Source organism: Tachyglossus aculeatus, chromosome 2, assembly GCF_015852505.1.
Source record: "Tachyglossus aculeatus isolate mTacAcu1 chromosome 2, mTacAcu1.pri, whole genome shotgun sequence".
NCBI lineage: Eukaryota > Metazoa > Chordata > Mammalia > Monotremata > Tachyglossidae > Tachyglossus > Tachyglossus aculeatus.
The window spans coordinates 136,133,327-136,157,786 of record NC_052067.1 but is presented as its reverse complement, the minus strand read 5'-3'; the positions used below and the strand labels follow the sequence as shown (position 1 = coordinate 136,157,786).

Sequence of the window (24,460 nt, the reverse complement as noted above, 5' to 3'; positions counted from 1 at the left end):
GACAGTCCCTACCCAACAGTGGACTCACAGTCTAAAAGGGGGAGACAGAGAACAAAACCATACTAACAAAATAAAATAGAATAGACATGTACAAGTAAAATAAATAAATAAATGAATACAGTAATAAATACGTACAAACATATATACATATATACAGGTGCTGTGGGGAAGGGAATGAGGTAAGGTGGGGGGATGGAGAGGGGGACGAGGGGGAGACAAATGAAGGGACTCAGTCTGGGAAGGCCTCCTGAAGGAGGTGAGCTCTCAGTAGGGCCTTGAAGGGAGGAAGAGAGCTACCTTGGCGGATGGGCAGGGGGAGGGCATTCCAGGCCCGGGGGATGACGTGGGCCGGGGGTCGATGGCGGGACAGGCGAGAACAAGGCATGGTGAGGAGATTAGCGGCACAGGAGTGGAGGGTGTGGGGTGGGCTGTAGAAGGAGAAAAGGGAGGTGAGGTAGGAGGGGGCGAGGTGATGGAGAGCCTTGAAGCCCAGGGTGAGGAGTTTCTGCCTGATGCACAGATTGATTGGTAGCCACTGGAGATTTTTGAAGAGGGGAGTAACATGCCCAGAGTGTTTCTGGACAAAGACAATCCGGGTAGCAGCATGAAGTATGGACTGAAGTGGGGAGAGACTCGAGGATGGGAGATCAGAGAGAAGGCTGATGCAGTAGTCCAGATGGGATAGGATGAGAGCTTGAACGAGCAGGGTAGTGGTTTGGATGGAGAGGAAAGGGCGGATCTTGGCAATGTTGCAGAGCTGAGATCGGCAGGTTTTGATGTCGGCTTGGATGTGAGGGGTGAATGAGAGAGCGGAGTCGAGGATTTCACCAAGGTTGCGGGCTTGTGAGACGGGAAGGATGGTAGTGCCATCAACAGAGATGGGAAAGTCAGGGAGAGGGCAGGGTTTGGGAGGGAAGACAAGGAGTTCAGTCTTGGACATGTTGAGTTTTAGGTGGTGGGCAGACATCCAGACGGAGATGTCCTGAAGGCAGGAGGAGATGCGAGCCTGGAGAGAGGGGGAGAGAGCAGGGGCAGAGATGTAGATCTGGATGTCATCAGCGTAGAGATGATATTTGAAGCCGTGGGAGCGAATGAGGTCACCAAGGGAGTGAGTGTAGATCGAGAACAGAAGGGGACCAAGCACTGAACCTTGGGGAACCCCTACAGTAAGGGGATGGGAGGGCGAGGAGGAGCCTGCAAAAGAGAATGAGAATGAATGACCGGAAAGATAAGAGGAGAACCAGGAGAGGACGGAGTCTGTGAAGCCAAGGTCGGATAGCGTGTTGAGGTGAAGGGGGTGGTCCACAGTGTTGAAGACAGCTGAGAGGTCGAGGAGGATTAGGATAGAGTATGAGCCGTTGGATTTTGCAAGCAGGAGGTCATTGGTGACCTTTGAGAGGTCGGTTTCCATGGAATGTAGGGAATGTCCTACCTCTGACGTGGAATGCCCTCCCTGCTCACATCCACCAAACTAGCTCTCTTCCCCTCTTCAAAGACCTACTGAGAGCTCAACTCCTCCAAGAGGCTTCCCAGACTGAGCCTCCCCTTTTCCTCTGTTCCTTCTTCCCTCCACATTGCCCCTACTCCCTTCCTCTGCTCTACCCCCTTCCCCTCCCTGCAGTACTTGTGTTTATTTCTACATATTTATTACTCTATTTTACTAATAATGTGTATATAGCTATAATTCTATTTATCTATTTTTGATGGTATTGATGCCTGTCTACTGTTTTGTTTCATTGTCTATTTCCCCCTTCGAGACTGTGAGACAGTTGATGGGTAGGGATTGCCTCTGTTGCCAGATTGTACTTTCCAAGCACTTTAGTACAGTTCTGTGCACACAGTAAGCACTGAATGAAAGAACTGAACATCCAGTGAATTGATAAGTATCATCTCCTCCAAGAGGCCTTGCCAGATTGAGCCCCCTTTTTCCTCTCCTCCTCCCCATCCCCCACCCTTCCTCCTTCCCCTCCCTACAGCGCCTGTATATATGTTTGTACAGATTTATTACTCTATTTATTATACTTGTACATATTTACTATTCTATTTATTTTGTTAATGATGTGCAACTAACTTTATTTCTATTTGTTCTGACGACTTGACACCTGTCCACATGTTTTGTTTTGTTGTCTGTCTCCCCCTTCTAGACTGTGAGCCCGTTGTTGGGGAGGGACTGTCTCTATATGTTGCCAACTTGTACTTAACAAGCAGTTAGTACAGTGCTCTGCACACAGTAAGCACTCAATAAGTACGATTGAATGAATAAATGAATGAGGGTCTATCTCTGATAGTATCTCTGGAGATCTTTATGGAAAGAACTGGAACTGTACTAACTGTTCTGGTAGGGGACAGGTAGAATACAAATTAAAACACTGAGAAAGAAGGTCACAATTCAGCAATTCCAGAAGAGATCAGAATGTATCCTACTGGCATCACAGGCAGCTTTGTCCTGGTAGAGGACAGCTGGGTGGAGAACTGGAATCAGGCAGTGGTTTTTCTCCCCTTTTTGCCTGGGAAGTCACTTTGCCATTGCTCTCTTGGTCTCTGAGAAAAGATTTCACCAAGCCCCTTGCCTCAGTGGGCTCTGATTTCTTAATGGTAATGATGGGGTTTTTTGTTAAGTGATTACTTTGTGCCAATAACCGTTCCAAGATAATCAAGTTGGACACAGTCTCTATCCCACATGTGGCTCACAATTTTAAGAGATGGAGAACTGGTACTGATTCCCCACTTTACAGATGAGGAAACTGAAACAAGAAGGGGAGTGACTTGCCAGAGGTCATGCAGAAGGCAGATGACCTGGTTTCTAATAACCAGCTCTGTCAATGGCTTGCTGTGTGGTCTTGGGCAAGTAACTTCATGCTTCTTTTCCTTAGTTTCCTCAACTCTAAAAATGGGGACTCAATACCTGTTCTCTCTCCTACTTATACTTTGAACCCCATATGGGACACATACCTTGTCTAACTTAACTTGCATCTACCCTGGCGCATAGAACAGTACTTGACACATAGGAAGTGCTTAGCAAAGTAAATGATAATAATAATAATTTGGAGCCAGGATTAGCTCTGATTCCCAGGCCCGTGCTTTTTCCACTAAGCCACACCTTTTCTTTCATCAACATTACCACCATCATGAGCAGTGCCTGGGAGCATACAATGAAAACAGAAGGTATGGTCCCTGTCTTTGAGGACCTCACAGTGAAATGTGGGGAGACAGGCAGACACTGATACCATATTGTAGTGGGAACAAGAGGGAAATATAGTTCTAAATTGTCTTGTCTTGTCTTATGCCATCGAGTTGTTTCCAACCCATAGAGACCTCACACACACAGCTCTACCAGAATGCACCACTCTCCACCTGCAATCATTCTGTTAGTGTTTCCATAGAGTTTTCTTGGTAAAAATATGGAAGTGGTTTGCCATTGCCACCTTCCACGCAGCAAACCGACGTCTCCTCCCTCGACTCTCACCCATGCCACTGCTGCCCAGATTGGGTGAGTTGTGACTTGTAGCAGATTGCCTTCCACTTGGTAGCCACTGACCAAGCTAGGAATGGAATGGTTAATCCTCTGCTTGACTGTCCCTCCTATAGCCAAGACTGGTAGAGTACTGGAAACTCTCCAAGTGTGACCTAGAGAGGGGAGTTCTAAGTTGACAACCACAAAAGGAAACAAAAAATGAATACATAAGTGAAATAAATAAGCTGATAGCCTCTTAAGTCCTTAGGTTCATTCATTCATTCATTTAATCGTATTTATTGAGCACTTACTGTGTGCAGAGCACTGTTCTAAGAGCAGGTAAAGTTCAATTCAGCAATAAAGGGAGACAGTACCTGCCCACACCAGGCTTACAGTCTAGACACAGTGAAACAGACATCAAAACAAGTGAGCAATCTTTAGTAGAAATAGAAATAATAATAATTTTGGTGGTAGTGATGCCTTTCTACTTGTTTTGTTTTGTTGTCAGCCTTCCCCTTCTAGACTGTGAGCTCGTTGTTGGGTAGGGATTGTCTCTATCTATTGTTGAATTGTACTTTCCAAGCACTTAGTACAGTGCTATTCATACAATAAGTGCTCAATAAATATGATTGATCGAATGAATGAATGAATATAAATAAAAAGAATTTGAGATATATACACATAAAAACAAGTAAACTGATGGAGGGTGGTAGCAATTAGTTATCAGTATCTGATTGCATTCAGTGCCCTGCCACTCAAGAGGGCCATTGGATGTAGTAGTAGTAGTAGTAGTAGTAGTAGTAGTAGTAGTAGTAGTAGTAGTAGTTGTCATACTAGTAGTGTTTACTAAGCACTTTACTAAGGAGTGGGTAAGAATGCACAAGTGGGAATTAGATATGGTCCCTGTTTTCCAGGAGGGAACTAGGGGAGATAGGACTAGAAACAGACACATCAGGAAGGATGCAACATTCTGTGATATGCACACAGAACGATGCAAGCACCTGACATTCCCCCAGGACATTCTCCCTTCTCATCAGTTGGGCCTGGCTTAATAGGAGACAAAACCAGGACCCAGAAGGCCAGTATGTTTCTCAGAAGACGACCCATATAAAAGGTTAAATTGGAAAGGGATGAGGAACCAAAGAAGAGAAGCAGCGTTGCTCAGTGGAAAGAGCCCGGGCTTGGGAGTCAGAGGTCGTGGGTTCTAATTCCAGCTCCACCACTTGTCAACTGTGTGACTTTGGGCAAATCACATCACTTCACTTCTCTGGGCTTCAGTTCCCTCATCTGTAAAATGGGGATCAAGACTGTGAGCTCCAGGTGGGATAACCTAATAACCTTGTATCTATCCCAGTGCTTAGAACAGTGCTTGGCTCATAGTAAGCACTTAACAAATGCCAACATTATTATGATTAACCCAGAAGAAGCAGGGTGATTGGTAGTCACCAGCAGCCAAAGAGTCAAGATTTAGGTTTTTCCAAGGTACTTGGGAGCAGCCAGGCTCTTCTTGTAGGAATCCAGGGCAGGCAGGTTGCAAGGGAAAAGGTCAGAGGAGGTTTATCCAAGCTATAGATGGCTCACCGATTCAGAGTATTGGGGTTAGGGATGCAGGGACTCTTCTGCCCTGCTATTGTGTGTTCCAGGGAGCCTTGAAGGGAGTAGTTTCCAAGCGGTTCAGGTGCAATAAACATCCCTCCCTTCTCTGGGCTGTACAGGCATTAGATTCAGGGTGATGCTCCTTGTCTGGAGAGCTCCAACCTTGCGAAAGAATTGCTGGGACAGCAGCATAGACATGTGAGTCTGCTTGGGCTGGGCTGGGAACAAGAAGGGTGAACTGCAGAGACAGACACTGGCTGAGAGAAGGAGAAAGCAGGAAATTCTGCTAGTGCCAAGCACTCCAACACCCCATGCTGGCCATACAAAGGAAACATTGGGCTACGGCTCCAAGAGGAGCAATGAGAAGAAGGTGCAGAGGGGGCAGGGGTGGGATATCTCCAGCTCAGCCTTGGGGATGGACAAAGGACAATGTGACCCTCCAAGACAGCACATAGAGTTTTCTCCAGGCATCTCAGAAGAGAAAATGTCAGTGTGTCAGTGCTAGGTCTTGTGTACTTTGGGAACAGGGGCATATAGGCAATGTGGATGCTCTTACATAGGGCAGTTCATACTCCCAAGTAGCTGCTGCCTCTTCAGCTATCAATCATTCTGGTCCCCACACTGATTTAGATTTGATTCCCAGCCCTTGAGAGGAGAGATGCTCAACGTTTTTGGCTGGTGGTGATGCCACCCTTGGTGAATAAGGTCCACATAGTCACATTCCTGGGTCTGTCATTTATCAGTCCATCAATGACATTTATTGAGCACTTTCTGTGTACAGAGCATGTACTAAGCACTTGGGACAGCACGTTATAACAGAGTCGGAAGACACGTTCCCTGACCATAAGGAGCTTATAATCTAGAAGTCTAAATAAATATTATTTATTTAATATGAATAAATTATGGATATGTACCAAAGGGCTGTGGGGCTGTGGGTCGGATAAATAAAGGGTGTAAATCTAAGTTCAAGGGTGATGCATGGAAATTCATTCAGGGATAGAGGTAGGAGGGCGGGTAGGATGCCCAATATGTGAGCTTAGGTATCAGTTCAAAAAAGGAGCCTAAATCTTGGGTGTAGTGAGTGTATTCCTGGTAACTGGGGTTTCCAGTGGTCTGGGAGTCAGGTGATTCTAGGGAGGAAAAGATCCAAGATTAAAAAGGAAGAAAGGGAGACACCTGCAACAAAGATCTGACCTCTTCCAATTCTCAAAGCTATAGCTGTTGCAAAGGCAGCAGGCTGGTCACTGACATTTTTGTAATTAGTATCTACTTCGTGCAGTGCGCTGCCCAACAGATTTTATACAAGGCCTGTGGGCTTGAACTGCTTCTATCTCTGGCCCTTTGATTTGGCTATGGAGAATAGTATCTTGAATAATATTTTAATGGAGCTTATTAACTAAGGGTGAAAGAGAATTAGGGGTAAGGATTGAGAAAGAGAAAGATGGATAGATAGATAAACAGATTAATAAAAAGACATTGGGAGAGAAAAACAGTTTTATGGTTTTCTTGGAAAATGATGGGACTGGAAGTAAGATCCTACCCATTTTATCTATTCTTCTCTTTATCAATGGCAGCACTTGTCCAAGCTTTCTAATCTACCTTTTCATATCCTGATCTTCCCCAAGCCTTTATTTATTGAGAACAACTCCCCTCCTGATCAATCAATCGTATTTATTGAGCACTTACTGTGTGCAGAGCACTGTACTAAGCGCTTGGGAAGTACAAGTTGGCAACATATAGAAACAGTCCCTACCCAACAGTGGGCTGGCCTCAGCTTCCCTAGCTGTCACCTCCCACCTCTATATCACATTGTTTATTATTAATAATAACAATAATAATGGCATTTGGTAAGCACTTACTATGCACAAAGCAGTGTTCTAAGTGCTTGGGGGGATACAAGGTGATCAGGTTGTCCCATGTGGGGCTCACAGTCTTCATCCCTATTTTACAGATGCAGTAACCGAGGCTCCAAGAAGTTAAGTGACTTGCCCAAGGTTACACAGCAGACATGTGGTGGAGCCAGGATTCGAACTCATGACCTCTGACTCCAAAGCCCGTGCTCTTTCCACTGAGCAATGCTGCTTTATGCACTAGTTTTATGTCAGACACTGTACTACGTACTAGGGTGGGTACAAGAAAACTGGGTTGTATACGGTTCCTGTCCCACATTGGGCTCACAGTCTCAATCCCCATTTTATAGTTGAGGTAACGGAGGCACAAAGAAGTGAAGTGACTTGTCCAAGACAGCACAGCAGACAAGTGGTGGAGATGGGATTAGAACCCATGACCTTCTGACTCCAAGGCCCATGCTCTATCCACTACATCCGACTTCTTCTAGAGTTTGAGGCTAGTAATTCTTTATCTTTGTAATACTTGTTGAATCCACCCTGTTTCCATGTGCACATTACAGTTCATCATTAAAGAGTTACTTAAGTGACCTGCTATTATCCATGACCTGTTGGGAAAACTATGCTGCTCTGAACATTACCTCATACTAGTTGATGTATTTCACAATTTCACTGACAAGTTGCCACTGTCTAGCTACCTATAAGTGGCTCCAGTGATGCAGATAAAGCTAAGTGCATTTGGAAGATCCATAAAAATAGCAAATAAATGTCTTTTTGATGTTGTTCCTTGCATGTGCCCTGAATTTCTCATACTGCAGAGATCATGTCTGCTGAGTTGTGTTGTGTTTTGAAGCCCCTTTGAAGGTCAGGTAGTAAGTCCAAGATATGCACATTTTTAAAATGATATTTGTTATGCTCCTACTATGTGCCATCTGGGGTAGATAGAAGCTTCGCATTTGACAGACCACCACTATTCCCATATTCAAATCCCTCTTCAAACCATATCTCCTCCAGGAAGCCTTCCTGAATTAACCTATCATCTCCCCCTCCATTCTCCCACCTTTCTGCATTGCCCCTTTTACGTCCCATAGACACTTGGGTCTGTACTTTCTAAGAACTTTCATAGTCACCCCAACCCAACACAATTTAGGCAAATATCATTATACTCTGCTTCTTGTATCTACTCCAGTACTTAGAATAGTGCATGACAAATAGTAAATGCTTAACAAATATCATAATTATTATTATTATCATTATTCCCCTGTGGGTGATGATTGTCTCCCTTGCTATATTGTAAACTCCTTGAGGACAGGAATCATTTCTATTAACTCTATTGTATCTACCAAGTGATTAGTACAGTGCTCTGCCCATCGTAAGTGTTCAATGAATATAATTGATTTGACTGATTGATTTTTTTGGAGAATAAAAAATATGTAGGGTGTACAGAACATTGAGTTACTTACATGCAAAAACTTATCAATTTCGTGTCTCACCAAAAAATCCCTCAACAGTGTAGTAGGACTTAGCAGGGTGTCCTTTTACAACCTTCAGCTAAATTAAGACTAGTATTCCATAATATGGCATACTGTCTATTGGTTCCTCTCTTGGGGTAAGTTTGGTAGCCATCTCATTCCCTGACAATGTGCTGGTACTTATAGATGTCTCCCTGATAAATTTTCTAGCTGGAGCATCCAGGTCCTAGTATTAGTTGATGCTTAAATCCGGGATTGTCCTATCATGTACTACTTCTCTGGGCATCCAACTGGGTGACACTCTGGGATATATTGTGAGGCTGCACATATGTGATTCATCCCGATTCTATTATACTATACTACAGAGAAGCAGGATGGTGTAGGGGCTAGAGCACAGGCCTAGGAGTCAGAAGGTCATGGGTTCTAATCCCAGATCTGCCACTTGTCTGCTGTGTGACCTTGGGCAAGTGATTTCACTTCTCTGTGCCTCAGTTTCCTCATATGTAAAGTGAGAATTGAGATTATAAGCCCCACGTGGAACAGAGACTGTGTCTAACCTGATTTGCTTGTATTCTCCCCAGCACATAGTACAGTCCCTGGCACATAGTAAACACTTAACAAATGCCATAATAATAATAATAATAATAATATTAATAATAGCACTTATAATAATAATAACACTCCCAGACATCTATACATGGCCTTCCACTGAAGGGACAGAACCAGAACCAGAATTCAGGGCTGTGGTGCCGAGGCAAGAGACAGAAAAATCAGGGTTCCAGGATATATAGGCAATGTGGATGTTCTTACACAGGGCAGTTCAGGCTCCTTGGGAGACTCCCAAGGAGTTGCTGCCTCTTCGGTCATCAATTACTCTTGCCCCCACACTTATTTAGGTTCTATTTCACCCCAGCCCCTGAAAGGAGAGGTTCTCAAGGTTTTTGGCAGGTGGATGATGCACCTATGGTGAACAAGGCCCTCATAACCACACCCCTCGGTCTTTGTCATTCATCAGTCAATTAGTGTTATTTATTGAGCACTGTACTAAGCACTTGGGAGAGTATGATAGAACAGAATTGGTGGAAATGACCCCTCAAAACTGCAGTCTAAAGGGAAAGGCAAGGATTATTATAAACAAATGAATTTTAGATATGCACATAAGTGCTGTGGGTCTGAGGCTGCGATAAATAAAGGGTGTAAATCCAAGTGCAAGGGCAATACAGGGAAATTCATTCAGGGCAGAAATAGTGGGGCAGGTGGGATGGCTAAGTCCGAGAACTTGGGCATCAGTACGAAAAGGGACATGGATCGTGTGTGTAATCAGTGTGCTCCTGGAACCTGGAGTTTACAATGGTCTGAGATCCAGCTGATTCTAGGGATGCAAAGAAATGATCTCTCCCAATTCTCAAAGCTCCAGCTGTTGTAAAGCCTACTGGTAGGTCATTGGCATTTTTGTAATAAATTCTTAATTTATGTAATGCTCTGCTTTTACACAAGACCTGTTTGCTTGGACAGCATTGCTCTCTGGTCCTTTTAATGTTCTATGGAAAAGAATGAAATATTCTTGAAGAATATTTTAATGGAGCTTATTTACTAAGAGAGAAATAGAAATAGGGAGGAGGGGCGAAACAGATAGGAAGATAGAGAGATGGGGAGAGAGAGATGGGGAGGGAGAGACAAGCAGTTTTATGATTTTCTTGAAGGTTCCTGGAACTACCAGTAAGATCCTTGCCATTTTATCTATTCTTCTCTTCACCACCTGCAGCACCTGTCAGTGTTTTCTAATCTACCTGTTGGTATCCTAAATCTTCCCCAAGATTTTGATCATTGAGAACAACCTCTCTCTTGATGGTCTCAGCTCCTCTGGCTGTCATCTCCCACCTCTATGTCACATTGTTTGAGATTAGTAATTCTTCATCTTGAAAATGCTTGTTGAGTCCACCCTGCCTCCATATGCACATTTCAGTTCATCATTAAGGAGTTGCTTAGGTGATCTGCTATTTTCCATGACCTCCAATGGAAATTACGCTACTATGAACATTGCTTAGTGCAGTTGTCTGTGCTCCACAATTTCATTGACAAGTCTCTCTTTATAATAATGGAATTCACTAAGTGCCTTAGTAAATATTGTGCCCTGCGGTAGATATGAGGTTATTTAATTGGACACATGAGGTTCAAAATGTCTCATCCCCATTTTATAGGGGCTGGAGAGATTAAGTGTCTTCCCCAAGTTCACAGATCAGGCCAGTGGCAGAACTGGGATTTGTATTCTCATCTCCTAATTCTCAGCCCTGTGCTCTTTCCAACAGATCACATTGCCTCTATCATCTGATGTTGAATGTGGTTCATAAATAATCACCTTCTTTAAGAAACCATGTGGAAGGTTCAGATTTCCTTATGAGAGAGGGCGGCACCACAAATTTAAAAACTTAGTAATGAAGCCTGAGGTCCCATTGTTGGGGATTTCTGGGGCATGCCAGATTTCTTGATTTCATTTTCTCCTTTGCTTTACCTATGCATGTTAGATAGGGACCTCCCAAAGAAACAGAATAGAATAACGGTATTATAATTTCAATATGCAATGAAGAACTTTGGCTTTGTGTAGGATTTCTCAGATTCAGATTCATTCATAGACATCACTGTCATTCAGATCAACAGCAGTTATTGAGTACCTAATAATCATGATAATATTTGTGACATTTGTCAAGTGAATACTTTGTTCTGAGTACTGTGCTAAACCCTGGGGTAGATACAGTACAATCAGATCAGACACTGTCCCTGTCCCACATTAGGCTCAAAGTCAGAGGGGGAAGGAAAACAGGTATTTAACCTACATTTTACAAACTTGAGGAAACAGAGCCCTGGAGAATTTAAGTGATTTGTCCAAGGTAATCCAGGAAGCAAGTGGTAGAGCTGGGATTAGATTAGTTCTTTGACTCCCACTCCTGTGCTCTATCCAACAGGTCAAATTGTGACTCTTCTATGAAAAGTATCATATCTCACAGTTTTTTCAAACATAATTCCTGGAAAAGACAAGCAGACATATACTGATGAATACCCAAAAATTAAAATAGGGAAAAAGCAAACCCGAGTGGATAAATGAACCTATATTGAAATAACAGAATGGATTAGTGAATGAGGGGTTGAGCTGGTTAACGGAATAATATGATAAGGAAGCTCTCTTTCAGGCTTATTGTCCCTTCTTATGGCTGAGCTGAGCCCCTGGGGTCTGGAGCCCAGTGTTAAGGGTAGAAGGGGGGCTCTCCCCAAGGGGGGAGGGTTGATAGCAGGTGGGGGGCAGCGGTGGTAGTGGTAGAGCAGATTAATGGATGCAGTCTAGGTGGGAGGCACCCCTTGCAGGGATAAGGTAGTGTTGCTTAGTGGGTAGAGCATGGTCATGGGGGTTAGAAGGGCCTGGGTTCTAATCCCAGCTCCACCAATTGTCTGCGGTGGGACTTTGGGTAAATCATTTTACTTCTCTTTGCCCCAGTCACCTCATCTGTAAAATGGAAACTGGAGCCTCTTGTGGGGCATGGACTGTCCAATCTGATTAGCTTGTTTTTACCCCATTGCTTAGTACAGTGCTTGGCAAATAGTAAGCATTTAATAAATACCATAAAAAAGTCATGTGTGTGCCTCTCAAATGTCATTTCCAGCATCCAGCAGCTCATAAACTTTCTATGATGCTCGTGGCCTGTTGAGTGGGAAGCATTTTCCAAAGGATCAGAATTATATTCTGTTATTCATTCATTCATTCATTCATTCATTCAATCATATTTATTGAGCGCTTACTGTGTGCAGAGCACTGTACTCAGCGCTTGGGAAGTACAAGTTGGCAACATATAGAGACGGTCCCTACCCAACAGTGGGCTCACAGTCTAGAAGGGGGAGACAGAGAACAAAACAAAACATATTAACAAAATAAAATAAATAGAATAAATTTGTACAAACAAAATAAATAAATAAAGAGTAATAAATACGTACAAACATATATACATATATACAGGTGCTGTGGGGAGGGGAAGGAGGTAAGGTGGGGGGGATGGAGGGGGGAGAGAGGAAGGTGGGGGCTCAGTCTTGGAAGGCCTCCTGGAGGAGGTGAGCTCTCAGTAGGGCCTTGAAGGGAGGAAGAGAGCTAGCTTGGCGGATGTGCGGAGGGAGGGCATTCCAGGCCAGGGGGATGGCATGGGCCAGAGGTCAATGGCGGGACAGGCAAGAACGAGGCCCGGTGAGGAGATGATAAGCGACAGAGGAGCGGAGTGTGCGGGCTGGACTGTAGAAGGAGAGAAGGGAGGTGAGGTAGGAGGGGGCAAGGTGATGGAGAGCCTTGTTATCAGTTTCCATATCCCTTGTTGCACCCTCCAACATTGCATCATGGATATACTGAACAGGTCTGAACCATCCATACCTCCCTGCTCTAGTCTAATGGTTACAGGGTATTTCCGCCATGACTAGCATGCTGTTATGGACTCAAGCTTATGATCTTTTTTGTAATGGTGTTTGTTAAGTACAGCAAGCACTGTACTAAGTTCTGGGGTTCACAATCTTCATCCCCATTGAAAAGAAGAGGTACCTAGAGATTTTAAGTAATTTGCCCAAGGTCTTGCCAAAGTTCATGCCAGGTCCTCTGACTCCCAGGCCTGTGCTCTTTCCACTCGGCCATGCTGCTTCCTTATGATCTGAGGAACTTTTCTAGGCAGCCTAATTTGCAGAGTTGTTGCCAGACTCCAATGATGTCGATGACATTAAATGCATTATAGGAGATTAAGAAATATAGCTAATAGAGGTCTTCTTGGTGTTTTTCCCTGTATGTCCCCAGAATTTCTCATACTTCAAAGATGATGTCTGCTGAGCTGTGTTGTGTTCTGAAGCCCCATTGCTATTCAGGTAGTAAATACATGATATGCAATTTTTAAATGATATCTGTTAAGGGCTTACTATGTGCCCGGCACTGTGTTAAGCTCTGGGGTAGGTACAAGATAATCAGGTGGGACACAGTCCAAGTCCCAAATGGGGCTCAGTCTTAATCTCCATTTTATAGATGAGGTCACGGGCACAGAGAAGTGAAGTGACTTGTCCAAGGTCGCACAGCAGACAAGTGGCAGAGCCTGTATTCTAACCTAGGTCCTTCTGACTCCCAAGCCCATGCTCTATACCCTAGGCCATGCTGCTTCTCTAGTTGGCCTTGATCCAGAATGAGTTTACCTGGGACCCTACACAGAATGGTCAGATACCCAAGAAATGACTATCAGCTCCCTCACCTTTCTTCCTGAAGAAGGTGTTTATGCTTCCAGCCTTGGAGACCTGGGACATTCCTACTGGTGGAACAAGGCTTATATGGATGTCTACACATTAGGTTCCGTCTTTGCAGGAAGATTTCTGAAGGAACACCATCTGATTCAGTTTTATGACTGCAATTGAATGAATGACTATTTTCAAGACTTTAAGTTCGTTCTAGACCATGCATTCACATTTGGGTTGTTTCACTATTCTATAGAGGACCACATCTTTGATGGTGAAAGGTGTGTTCAGAACCTCTTTGAAAGATTATTTGAAAGTAAGTTCAAAACTACAATGAAAAGTTCATAAATAGGGCAGAGGAGTAACTACAGAAAGAAGCAGTGTGGCCTAGTGAAAACAATATTGCCTGAGTTCTTAATTTCTGTGTTCCTGTTTCCTCATCAGAAAATTGGGAATTAAATTTCTGTTCTCCCTCCTACTTACACTGTGAGCTCCATGTGGGACAGCTCCTGTGTTCAACCTGATTACTTGACGACCTGATTACCCCATGCTTACTACAGTTCTTGGCACATAGTAAGCATTTAAGAAATACTACAATTATTATCATTACATTTTCTGCACCAAAAATAAATTTCACCAGTTTCTGCTCAAAGCTCCCTGGTAGAGCAGGATAGACATAGTCACAATTTGTAAAAATAGATGGCATGTAGAATCTATACTGGGTGTAGAAAAATTAGGTTGTTCACATATAAGCAATCCACAAAAATGCAAGCTGTGTCCAATGATAGACCAAGGTTGCATTTTTTTGTTATCTGCTGTAAATTCCTGCTTCCCAATACCGGGCACAACTTGTCCACAGGGTGAATCTCTCTTGGAATAGAGCAGTGCGAAATCAGGCCTGGGGGTCCATCAGGCCAGCTAAGTGAATCTCTTACCTACCTCTGTGTCCAGCAAACGTAGAACTCTTTATAATGTCATTGCTCTCCCTCCTCAACATCAACTTTAAGGCACTCAATCAGTTTCCCCGCTCTTATCTCACCTCTCTCCTTTTCCACCACAACACAACCCACCCATGTTGCTCTTCTAAACACCAACCTGTGCCTCCATCCCATCTCTCTCACCACTGCCCCCTGGCCTGGAACTCCTCCCTCTTCATAGTCATCAGATCGCCACTCTTCCCATCTTCAAAGCCATTTTAAAACAATATCTCCTCCAGGAAGCCTTCCCAAATTAACCGTATATCTCCCCACCATATTCACTCTCCTTTCTGCACTGGGCCTTAACCTCTCATTTCCCCACCCTATTCTCCCTTCCTTCTGCCCCTTCTGCTTCATCTAGGCCCTTGGGTGTGTATCTTCTAAGAACTTTGATAGTCACCCTACCTCCACACAACTTGGGCAAATATCCTTATACTCTGCTACTTCCCCTATTGGTAATTTACTTTGATGATTGACTCGCTTGCTAGATTGTAAGTTCCTTGAGGGTAGAAATCATGTCCACTTATTCTGTCGCACTGCACTCTGCCAAGCACTTGGTACAGTGCTCTGTACATGGTAATACCATGGATTTGATTGGTTGATTTTTCTGGAGAATAAAAAATGTGTATTGTGTACGGAACACAGAGTTATTTTACACAACAAATACCTTATCAATTTTGTACCACACCAAAGTATTCCTCAATAGTGTAGTAAGACTTAGCAGAGTGTCCTGTCAAAATCTTCAGCCAAATTAAGACCATTTTTCTAAAATATGGCACACTTTCTAATTGTTCCTCACTGCCTGACAATGTGCTGGTATTTATGCATGTCTCCCCAGTAAATTTCCTAGCTGGAGCGGCTGGGAAAATTACCAGCTGCTGGGAAAATTACCAGCTGGCCCTGGTATACATCGGTGGTTAAACCTGGGATTCTCCTGCCATGTCCTACTCCCTCTGGCCATCCTACTTGATGATACTCTGGGTCACATTCATTCATTCATTCATTCATTCATTCATTCAATCGTATTTATTACGATCAATCAATAAATATGATTGATTGATTGATTGAGCACTTACTGTGTGCAGAGCACTGTGCTAAGCACTTGGGAGTAGGAGATGGCAACATATAGAGACAGTCCCTACCCAACAGTGGGCTCACAGTCTCACATTGAGAAGCAGTGTTGCCTAATCGATAGAGCACGGACCTAGGAGTCAGAAGGATCTGTGTCCTAATTCCACCTCTACCACTTGTCACCTTTGAGACCATGGGCAAATCATTTAACTTCTCTGGGTCTAAATGACCTCATCTGTAAAAAGGGGATTTAGAGTCTGAGGCCCAGGGACTCTGTTCAACCAGATTTGCTTGTATCCAACCCAGTGTTTAGTAAAATGATAATAATAATAGTTATGGTTCTTGCTAAGGACTGGCTATGTACTAAGCATTATTCTAAGCACTGGGGTAGATGCAAATTAATCAGGTTGGGCAAAGTCCCTTTCCCACATGGGGCTCACACTCTTAATCCCCAATTTACAGATGAGGAAACTAAGGCTGATAGAAGTTAAGTGACTTACCCAAGGTCACACAGCAGACATGTGGTGGACATTGGTTCTAGGCCTAGGTCCTTCTGACTCCCAGGCCTGTGCTCTATCCACTAATCCACACACAATTATTATTATTATATAATGTGAGGTTGTTTAAATCTGGGATTCTCTTTTCAATCAATCAATCAATCAATCAATTGTATTAATTGAGTGCTTACTGTGTGCAGAGCACTGTACTAAGCACTTGGGAAGTACAAGTTGGCAACATATAGAGACAGTCCCTACCCAACAGTGGGCTCGCAGTCTAGAGGGGGAGACAGAGAACAAAACCAAACATATTAAGAAAATAAAATAAATAGAATAGATATGTACAAGTAAAATAAATAAATAAATAGAGTAATAAATATGTACGAACATATATACATATATACAGGTGTTGTGGGGAAGGGAAGGAGGTAAGACGGGGGGATGGAGAGGGGGACGAGGGGGCAAGGAAGGAGGGGGCTCAGTCTGGGATGGCCTCCTGGGGGAGGTGAGCTCTCAGTAGGGCCTTGAAGGGAGGAAGAGAGCTAGCTTGGCGGATGGGCAGAGGGAGGGCATTCCAGGCCCGGGGGATGACATGGGCCGGGGGTCAATGGCGGGACAGGCAAGAATGAGGCATGGTGAGAAGATTAGCGGCAAAGGAGCGGAGGGTGTGGAGTGGGCTGTAGAAGGAGAGAAGGGAGGTGAGGTAGGAGGGGGCGAGGTGATGGAGAGCCTTGAAGCCGAGGGTGAGGAGTTTTTGCCTGATGCGTAGGTTGATTGGTAGCCACTGGAGATTTTTGAGGAGGGGAGTAACATGCCCAAAGTGTTTCTGGACAAAGACAATCCGGGCAGCGGCATGAAGTATGGATTGAAGTGGGGGGAGACACGAGGATGGGAGATCAGAGAGGAGGCTGATGCAGTAGTCCAGACGGGTAGGATGAGAGCTTGAACGAGCAGGGTAGCAGTTTGGATAGAGAGGAAAGGGCAGATCTTGGCAATGTTGCAGAGCTGAGACCGGCAGGTTTTGTTCATGGCTTGGATGTGAGGGGTGAACGAGAGAGCGGAGTCGAGGATGACACCAAAGTTACGGGCTTGTGAGATGGGAAGGATGGTAGTGCCGTCCACAGTGATGGGAAAGTCAGGGAGAGGGCAGGGTTTGGGAGGGAAGACAAGGAGTTCCGTCTTGGACATGTTGAGTTTTAGGTGGCGAGCAGACATCCAGATGGAGATGTCCTGAAGGCAGGAGGAGATGTGAGCCTGGAGGGAGGGGGAGAGAGCAGGGGCAGAGATGTAGATCTGGGTTTCGTCAGTATAGAGATGATAGTTGAAGCCGTGGGAGCGAATGAGGTCACCAAGGGAGTGAGTGTAGATCGAGAACAGAAGGGGACTGAGAACTGAACCTTGGGGAACCCCCACAGTTAGGGGATGGAGGGGGAGGAGGAGCCTGCAAAAGAGACTGAGTATGAACGACCAGAGAGATAAGAGGAGAACCAGGAGAGTATGGAGTCTGCGAAGCCAAGGTCGGATAGCGTGTTGAGGAGAAGGGGGTGGTCCACAGTGTAGAAGGCAACTGAGAGGTCGAGGAGGATTAGGATAGAGTATGAGCCGTTGGATTTGGCAAGCAGGAGGTAATTGGTGACCTTTGAGAGGGCAGTTTCCGTGGAATGTTGGGGATGGGAGCCAGACGGGACGGGGTCGAGGAGAGAGTTGGTGTTGAGGAATTCGAGGCAGTGTGTGTAGACAGCTCGTTCAAGGAGTTTGGAAAGGAATGGTAGGAGGGAGATGGGGAAATAACTAGAAAGTGAGGTGGGGTCAACAGAGCGTTTTTTTAGGATGGGAGAGACATGGGCATGTTTGAAGGCAGAGGGGAAGGAACCAGTGGAGAGTGAGTGGTTGAAGATGGAAGTTAAGGAGGGGAGAAGGGATGGAGTGAGAGATTTTCAATGTCCCACCCCTCTGGGCATCCCACTCTGGGACACTCTGACACATTGGGAAATGTTTTGAGGATGAACATACGTGATTCATCTTGAATCTACTTCCGGACATCTTTACATGGTTTAACACTGTGGGGATGGAAGCAGTGATATTACAGGGCCATTGTGCCTGTTTATCTGTGAGGGACAGATAAACCTATCAGTGACAGAGTTGTGGGGAAACACAATTCCAATGCATGGCTGATTTCATTTCTTCCCTCTTTCCTGGGAGCCAGAGGTATTAGCCAGACATAATTTGAGGATGTCCAGGACTCATTCCAGTTCTGGAGAAAGTCTGAGTTCCAGAAGAGGGAAAGGGAAGGGATTATTTATTTTAGTAACTGCACTATGAGCCTGATCTTGGACTTTGTACTCTCCCAAGCACTTAGTACAGTGTCTTGCACTCAGTAGTATTAAGTGCTCAATTAATACCACTGGTGATGGGCTGACTGACTAATTCATTGATTGATTCATTCATTAAAAAATTCTATGTGGTCTGCAAACCCAAAGTCACTGCAAGGATCATGATAGAGTGACTCGGTGGGGAATGCACAGATAATGCTTATCTGGTCCATTCTCAGTCAAAATAAGCATCACCATTGTTAAGGTTCTATGAGGGATTTGTTTCTTAATTGAGGTAACATTTTTCCTAAAGAGAAATCAAGAAAAATATAAATGGCAAAACAAATGGATTCCACTCAGATAGCAGAGCAATAATGTATTTTCTTTAGGTCTCTCCAGAACCCACATTAAATGAAAGAAGAACAGAGTCTCTTCCAGTAATGTCCATGGACAACAGAAATCACAGTGGCACCCAATTCCACCCCTCCTCCTTCCTCCTGCTGGGGGTACCAGGGCTGTAATCTTCACACAACTGGCTGGGCTTCCCCTTCTGTGCCATGTACCTGATCAGTCTCATGGGAATCTGCACCTTCCTGTTCGTGATCAAGACTGAGCAGAGCCTCCATCGCCCTATGTTCTACTTCCTGGCCATGCTGGCAACCGTCAATCTGAGCTTGTCCTTGGCCACCATCCCCAAGATGCTGGGCATCTTTTGGCTCCACCTGAAGGAGATCAGATTTGGGGGCTGCCTCACCCAGATGTTTTTCATCCACATGTTCACCATCATGGAGTACATGGTGCTCATGGCCATGGGCTATGACTGCTACATGGCCATCTGCAAGCCTCTCCGCTACTGCACCATCCTCACCAATAAATCCATTAGGGTATTTCTAGGGTTAGCTGTCCTGTGGAATTTCTGTCTGATAGTTCCAGTGGTATTTTTTCTCTTGAGGTTGCTCTACTGTGGGCACCAAATCTTCCCCCTTGCGTATTGTGAGCAAATGGGCATTGCCCGGTTGGAATGTGCAAGCAACAAACTTGACATCATTTATGGTTTAGGTGTCATTTGCCTTATTATTTTGGATGTACTGCTGATTGCCATCTCCTACATCAGGATTCTCTACACTGTCTTCAGACTACCCTCCCAGGATGCACGACTCAAAATCATAACACTTGCATCTCCCACATCTGTGTCATCCTTGTCTTCTTCATCCCCGTCCCCTTCTCCATCCTCACGTACTGCTTTGGACAGAACAAAATCCCCGGCTACATTCACATCTTCCTGGCCAACCTGTACATGGTTGTTCCACCCAGCCTCAACCCCATCGTCTATGGGGTGAGGACCAAGCAGATCCGTGAACGTGTATCCAGCATTTTCACAAAGAAATAATCATTTTGATCAGAGCAACTGGAAGAAAGTCCATCTGATCATTCCCTGCTGGTTCCCATAATGCAAATAGAAGATAATAATATAATCAGGGTCTGCCACCAGTTTAACTAATTTTTTGTATTTGATGAAGGCACTGCTAATAGTGAATAACTGTCTGTGGAGTAGAGGCATCTCAAAAAACTTATGTTGGCAAAACCCACATGAAGAAATGTGGTAGACCAGCCACCTCATATCAAATTTGCGATGGTATCTTTTCCTTAGTCCTGAGTTTATATCAATAAATTTCCTCATACTGAACACGTCCAAGTTTTGGTAACTCACCTGTCCCAACCTTGCACCCTAATTTATGGTGTATTTCTTGTTAAGGCTATCCCCAAATTGAAAGTCATTTTCTGTCACTACTGAGCAATTTGAAAACTTACCCTACAACCAGACATGGAATCAATTAGGATTCCACCAGCTGTATCTTTACATCTCTCCTCTCCAGCCCTTCTGAATCCCAGCTCCTTAGCTTTGCTTGGTCCAACCTACCCTTCTTAAATGAATAAATAATGGCATAATTGAATAAGTAATAGCATATGTGACAAAATTAATAAATCTATTAGTTTTCTTCCTGTTCCCTCTGTATGTAGATGATGTGTGTCTGTCTGCATTCTCTTCTGTTTCTTAAACTTCTCAAAGAAACATGTGCTTTCACATTTTACTATACACTTCCTAGTGATCACTACAGTGATCGCTACCCAGTAGGTGCTCAATTAATATTCATTATTAATATGCTTATGATAATGGTAAAGGGGGAAAGAGGAGGAGGAGGAGGATGCGAAGAGGGGAATGAGGACAAGGATAAGGAAGATGAGAACGAGCAGGAAGAAGAGGATGAGGATGAGGAGGATAAGGAGAACAAGGAAGAGGGCCAAGACAAGGAGGATGAGGAGGAGAAAGAGAGAAGCAACGCAGCTCAGTGGAAAGAGCAGGGCCTTTGGAGTCAAAGGTTATGGGTTTAAATCCTGACTCCGCCAATTGTCAGCTGTATGACTTTGGTCAAGTCACGTCACTTTGTGCCTCAGTAACTTCATCTGTAAAATGGGGATTAAGACTGTGAGCCCCCATGGGACAACCTGATCACCTTGTAACCACCCCAGTGCTTAGAACAGTGCTTACACATAGCAAGTGCTTAATAAATGCCAGTATTATTATTACTATTATTATTAAAAAGGAAATAGAGGAGAAGGAAGAGGAGGAGCACTTATTTAAAAAATGATGTGTGGATAGGGAATATTCAGAAGACAGAGTCTAGCATTGATCTAACCTAATCATTTATGTAAAATACATATTATTATTTATGGAGACTTTATCTCCACTGAAAACACAACAAGCAAATGGACGAAAAGATGATTAAGGCTAGATAGAAGTAAACGGTGAGGATTGTTAACACTATGTTTCATAAATACTGGGATAGTTGCTGAATGGAGATCTAAAAAGAAATGTGTCATGCTTTCAACTGGGGTGAACACAACCTTTCTCGGAGGCAGGGGGCTAGACTCTGTGATGTCAGAAATCTTCCATCAGGTGGCTAAGAGTTCATTATGAAGAACCCCAGTAGGCTCACACTCAACCATAGGAACATTTGTAAACTTTTCCACACTTTATGTTTTTCTTCTCAGATTGGCTCAAAGGCTCTGAAGAGCCTCAGCTCTGGGAATACAATCCTTGTCCCTCTGCCCATGGAGCCTTTGAGCCAGTGAGAGAAGGAAGTACAAACATCTGAGGCTATGCTGGCTGGAGAACCCCCTGGGGAAGGGCCACAGAAACACTGTCAAATCTGCACACTCGTCCAACCCATAGCCATATGCTCCTGAATCTTTCTGCCACTTGCCTTCTGGATTCTTCACACAGCCAGGTTCCAGCCAGAGTTCGGGGTGAGACTTCATCATTTCTACCTCCTCTCTGGGTGACCTCAGATGCCATGGACATGATGGATTTGCTGTAAAGACAACAGGACATCTCGTTGTGAGAGGAAGATCCAGGAAGGTGGGTTGAGAAAAGCAGGGACATCGGACAAGATGTATGTACTGGGCACCCAACAAAGGGCATCTGTCTGGGGTGGAGGAGGGATGGTATAGCCCCGAGGACCAAAGATGCAGGAATAGGACCAAAGAAATTCAAAGTACCTGCTGGGGCATGAAAGAGGTCTCCATGGAAGAGAAGAGTTGGGGATGGATTTGCATTTTCTGGTTGAAACTGCATCAGAAGAATCCAGAAGTCCATCATATTGTTTTAGTTGCTGCCAAATGACATTTGGCACTGTCCCTTTCAGAATTTCCACCAGCCACCAAGAAGTCTAGGGTCAGGAACACAATTCATGCTTTCCACCAGGAGTGCTCAGCTGACTGATAGAATCAGGGAAAGGAGGGGGGACGGGTGACGTAGGGGAACTTGGATGGAACAGTGTGACCAATTATTCCTTCTACCTGCAGGTTTGGGGAAATTCTAGACCCTGTGCTCAGACATTGTAAGAGATGAATTTCTTGGCTCAGCACAGGCAGAAATACTGTTTTCTGAGCACCAAGACTGAGAGATGCCTACAGCGTCTTGGCTGGAATGAGTCACATGTCTTCTGAGCTCCAGGTGGTGTGGGCAACTGATCCAGTCCAGACAAATTGGCAGCTGTGAGATCTGGAACTGTTAATACTGCCTCTTTCCTCCTCCCACCCTTCCCTGAGCACCAAGGGTGATGCAGGTGTGGTGGGTATGTTATTTCCCAACAGCTCCAGCTTCACCCCAACCCTATTCACCCTGAATGGCATCCCAAGTCTGGAGGCCCTACATGCCTGGCTCTCCCTCCCTTTCTGCTCCATGTATGTCATTGCCGTGGTGGGGAACTGTGGACTCATTTACCTCATCTGTCGTGAGGAAGCACTGCACCAGCCCATGTACTATTTTCTGGCCATGCTGTCTTCCACAGACCTGGCCATGTGCAGCTGCACTGTGCCTAGAATGCTCTTTCTCTTCTGGTTCAATTTAAGGGAGATCGACTTCAGCACTTGCCTCATCCAGATGTTCTTTGTCCACACCATCACAGGGATGGAATCCGGGGTCCTCATGCTCATGGCCCTGGATCGCTATGTGGCCATCTGCTACCCACTGAGATACTCCACCATCTTAACCAACCCCATTATTGTCAGGATTGGGCTGGCCACTTTCTTCAGGGGGGCCATACTGGTCATTCCCTTCACTTTTCTGATCAAGAGACTGCCCTTCTGCCATGGCCACATCATCCCCCATACCTACTGTGACCACATGTCTGTAGCCAAGGTTTCCTGTGGTAACATCAAGGTCAATGCTGTCTATGGGCTGATGGTTGCCATTCTTATTGGAGGATTTGACATCCTCTGTATATCTGCATCCTACACTGCGATTCTTAGGGCTGTGGTGAGCCTGTCTTCAGCAGAGGCACAGCACAAAGCCTTCAACACCTGTACTGCTCACATTATTGCCATCATTATCACCTATGTCCCAGCCTTCTTCTCCTTCTTCACCCATCGCTTTGGGGGACACACCATCCCCCACCATGTGCACATCATCATTGCCAACTTGTACCTAGTGCTGCCCCCAATGATGAACCCCGTTGTCTATGGGGTGAAGACTCAGCAGATTCGGGAATCTGTGGTCAGGCTGTTTGGTGGGAAAAGGGGGCCCTGAGGAAAGGGGGCACTGAATTAACCTAAGACCTGCCTGACCTAAGAGACCAAGAGTGATCTTGGTCCTACCCGAATGGGAAATAATAATAATTATTATCATTGTTTTTATAGTGATAACAATAAGAATAACCAAAATAATAATAATAACATTGAAGTGCTTACTGTGTGTGAGGCATTTCACTAAATGCTGGTGTAGAGACAAAGTAAGTACGTTGCACACAGTCCCTGTTCCTTTAGTTGCTTAAAGTCTAAATAGGAGGGGGAATAAGTATTGAAATCCTTTTATCCAGAAGAGGAATCTGGGGGACAGGGAAAGTAAGTGACTTGCACAAGCTCATGCAGCAAGTGTCAGAGATGAGATTAGATTCTCACTCTCCACTAGGCCACAGTATTTTCTTGAGGGGAAGGGACTTCTTCAGAAGAGGAAGCCAAGAAATGAGGAGGCTAACAGTGATGTTTGATGTATGGTCCAGAGCTCCTTGGGTTATACCAGGAAGAATATGTATTTATCTTCTGCATAAATGGGTTTTTTTGGAAAATATTTGGATTTAAGTTGTAAAATTATCCTGTTGGCTGTTTCTTGAATTTATCAATGCTAAAGTGTATTTGTCAATATTATCAATAAACAAATGCTAATGATTGATTCTCTGGAACTGGAGATTACTCCTAGACATATGACTAGGTAGTTAGTTAATCAATCTAAAGCATTTATAGAGCCCTTACTGTTCTGTACTTACTGTACTAAACACTGTCCAGGGTTTGGAAGGAAAAGTCATTAGCCATCTTGCTGGCTCTGAAGATCTGAATAGAAGCACCAGATGTGGAACCAATTCCAGTTCAGGGGCTGCCTCTGAGGTATGGATTGAATCGATATAAGGCAGTGTGGTCAGTCTTGTCTTTTG

The 24,460-nt window shown here is 44.6% G+C and overlaps 1 protein-coding gene and 1 non-coding gene across 2 annotated transcripts; one reads left to right on the top strand and one right to left on the bottom strand.

Moving 5' to 3' along the window:
- Positions 1 to 3,500: 3,500 nt before the first annotated feature.
- On the bottom strand, positions 3,501 to 3,638 carry LOC119925085. The gene has a single exon (XR_005449755.1). It is a non-coding gene; the product is annotated as a small nucleolar RNA SNORA7 (small nucleolar RNA).
- An 18,970-nt stretch (positions 3,639 to 22,608) lies between these two features.
- On the top strand, positions 22,609 to 23,559 carry LOC119943216 (olfactory receptor 52N2-like). Its single transcript, XM_038763994.1, has one exon. It carries the CDS (start codon positions 22,609 to 22,611, stop codon positions 23,557 to 23,559), a length of 951 nt encoding a protein of 316 aa, XP_038619922.1.
- Positions 23,560 to 24,460: the final 901 nt, after the last annotated feature.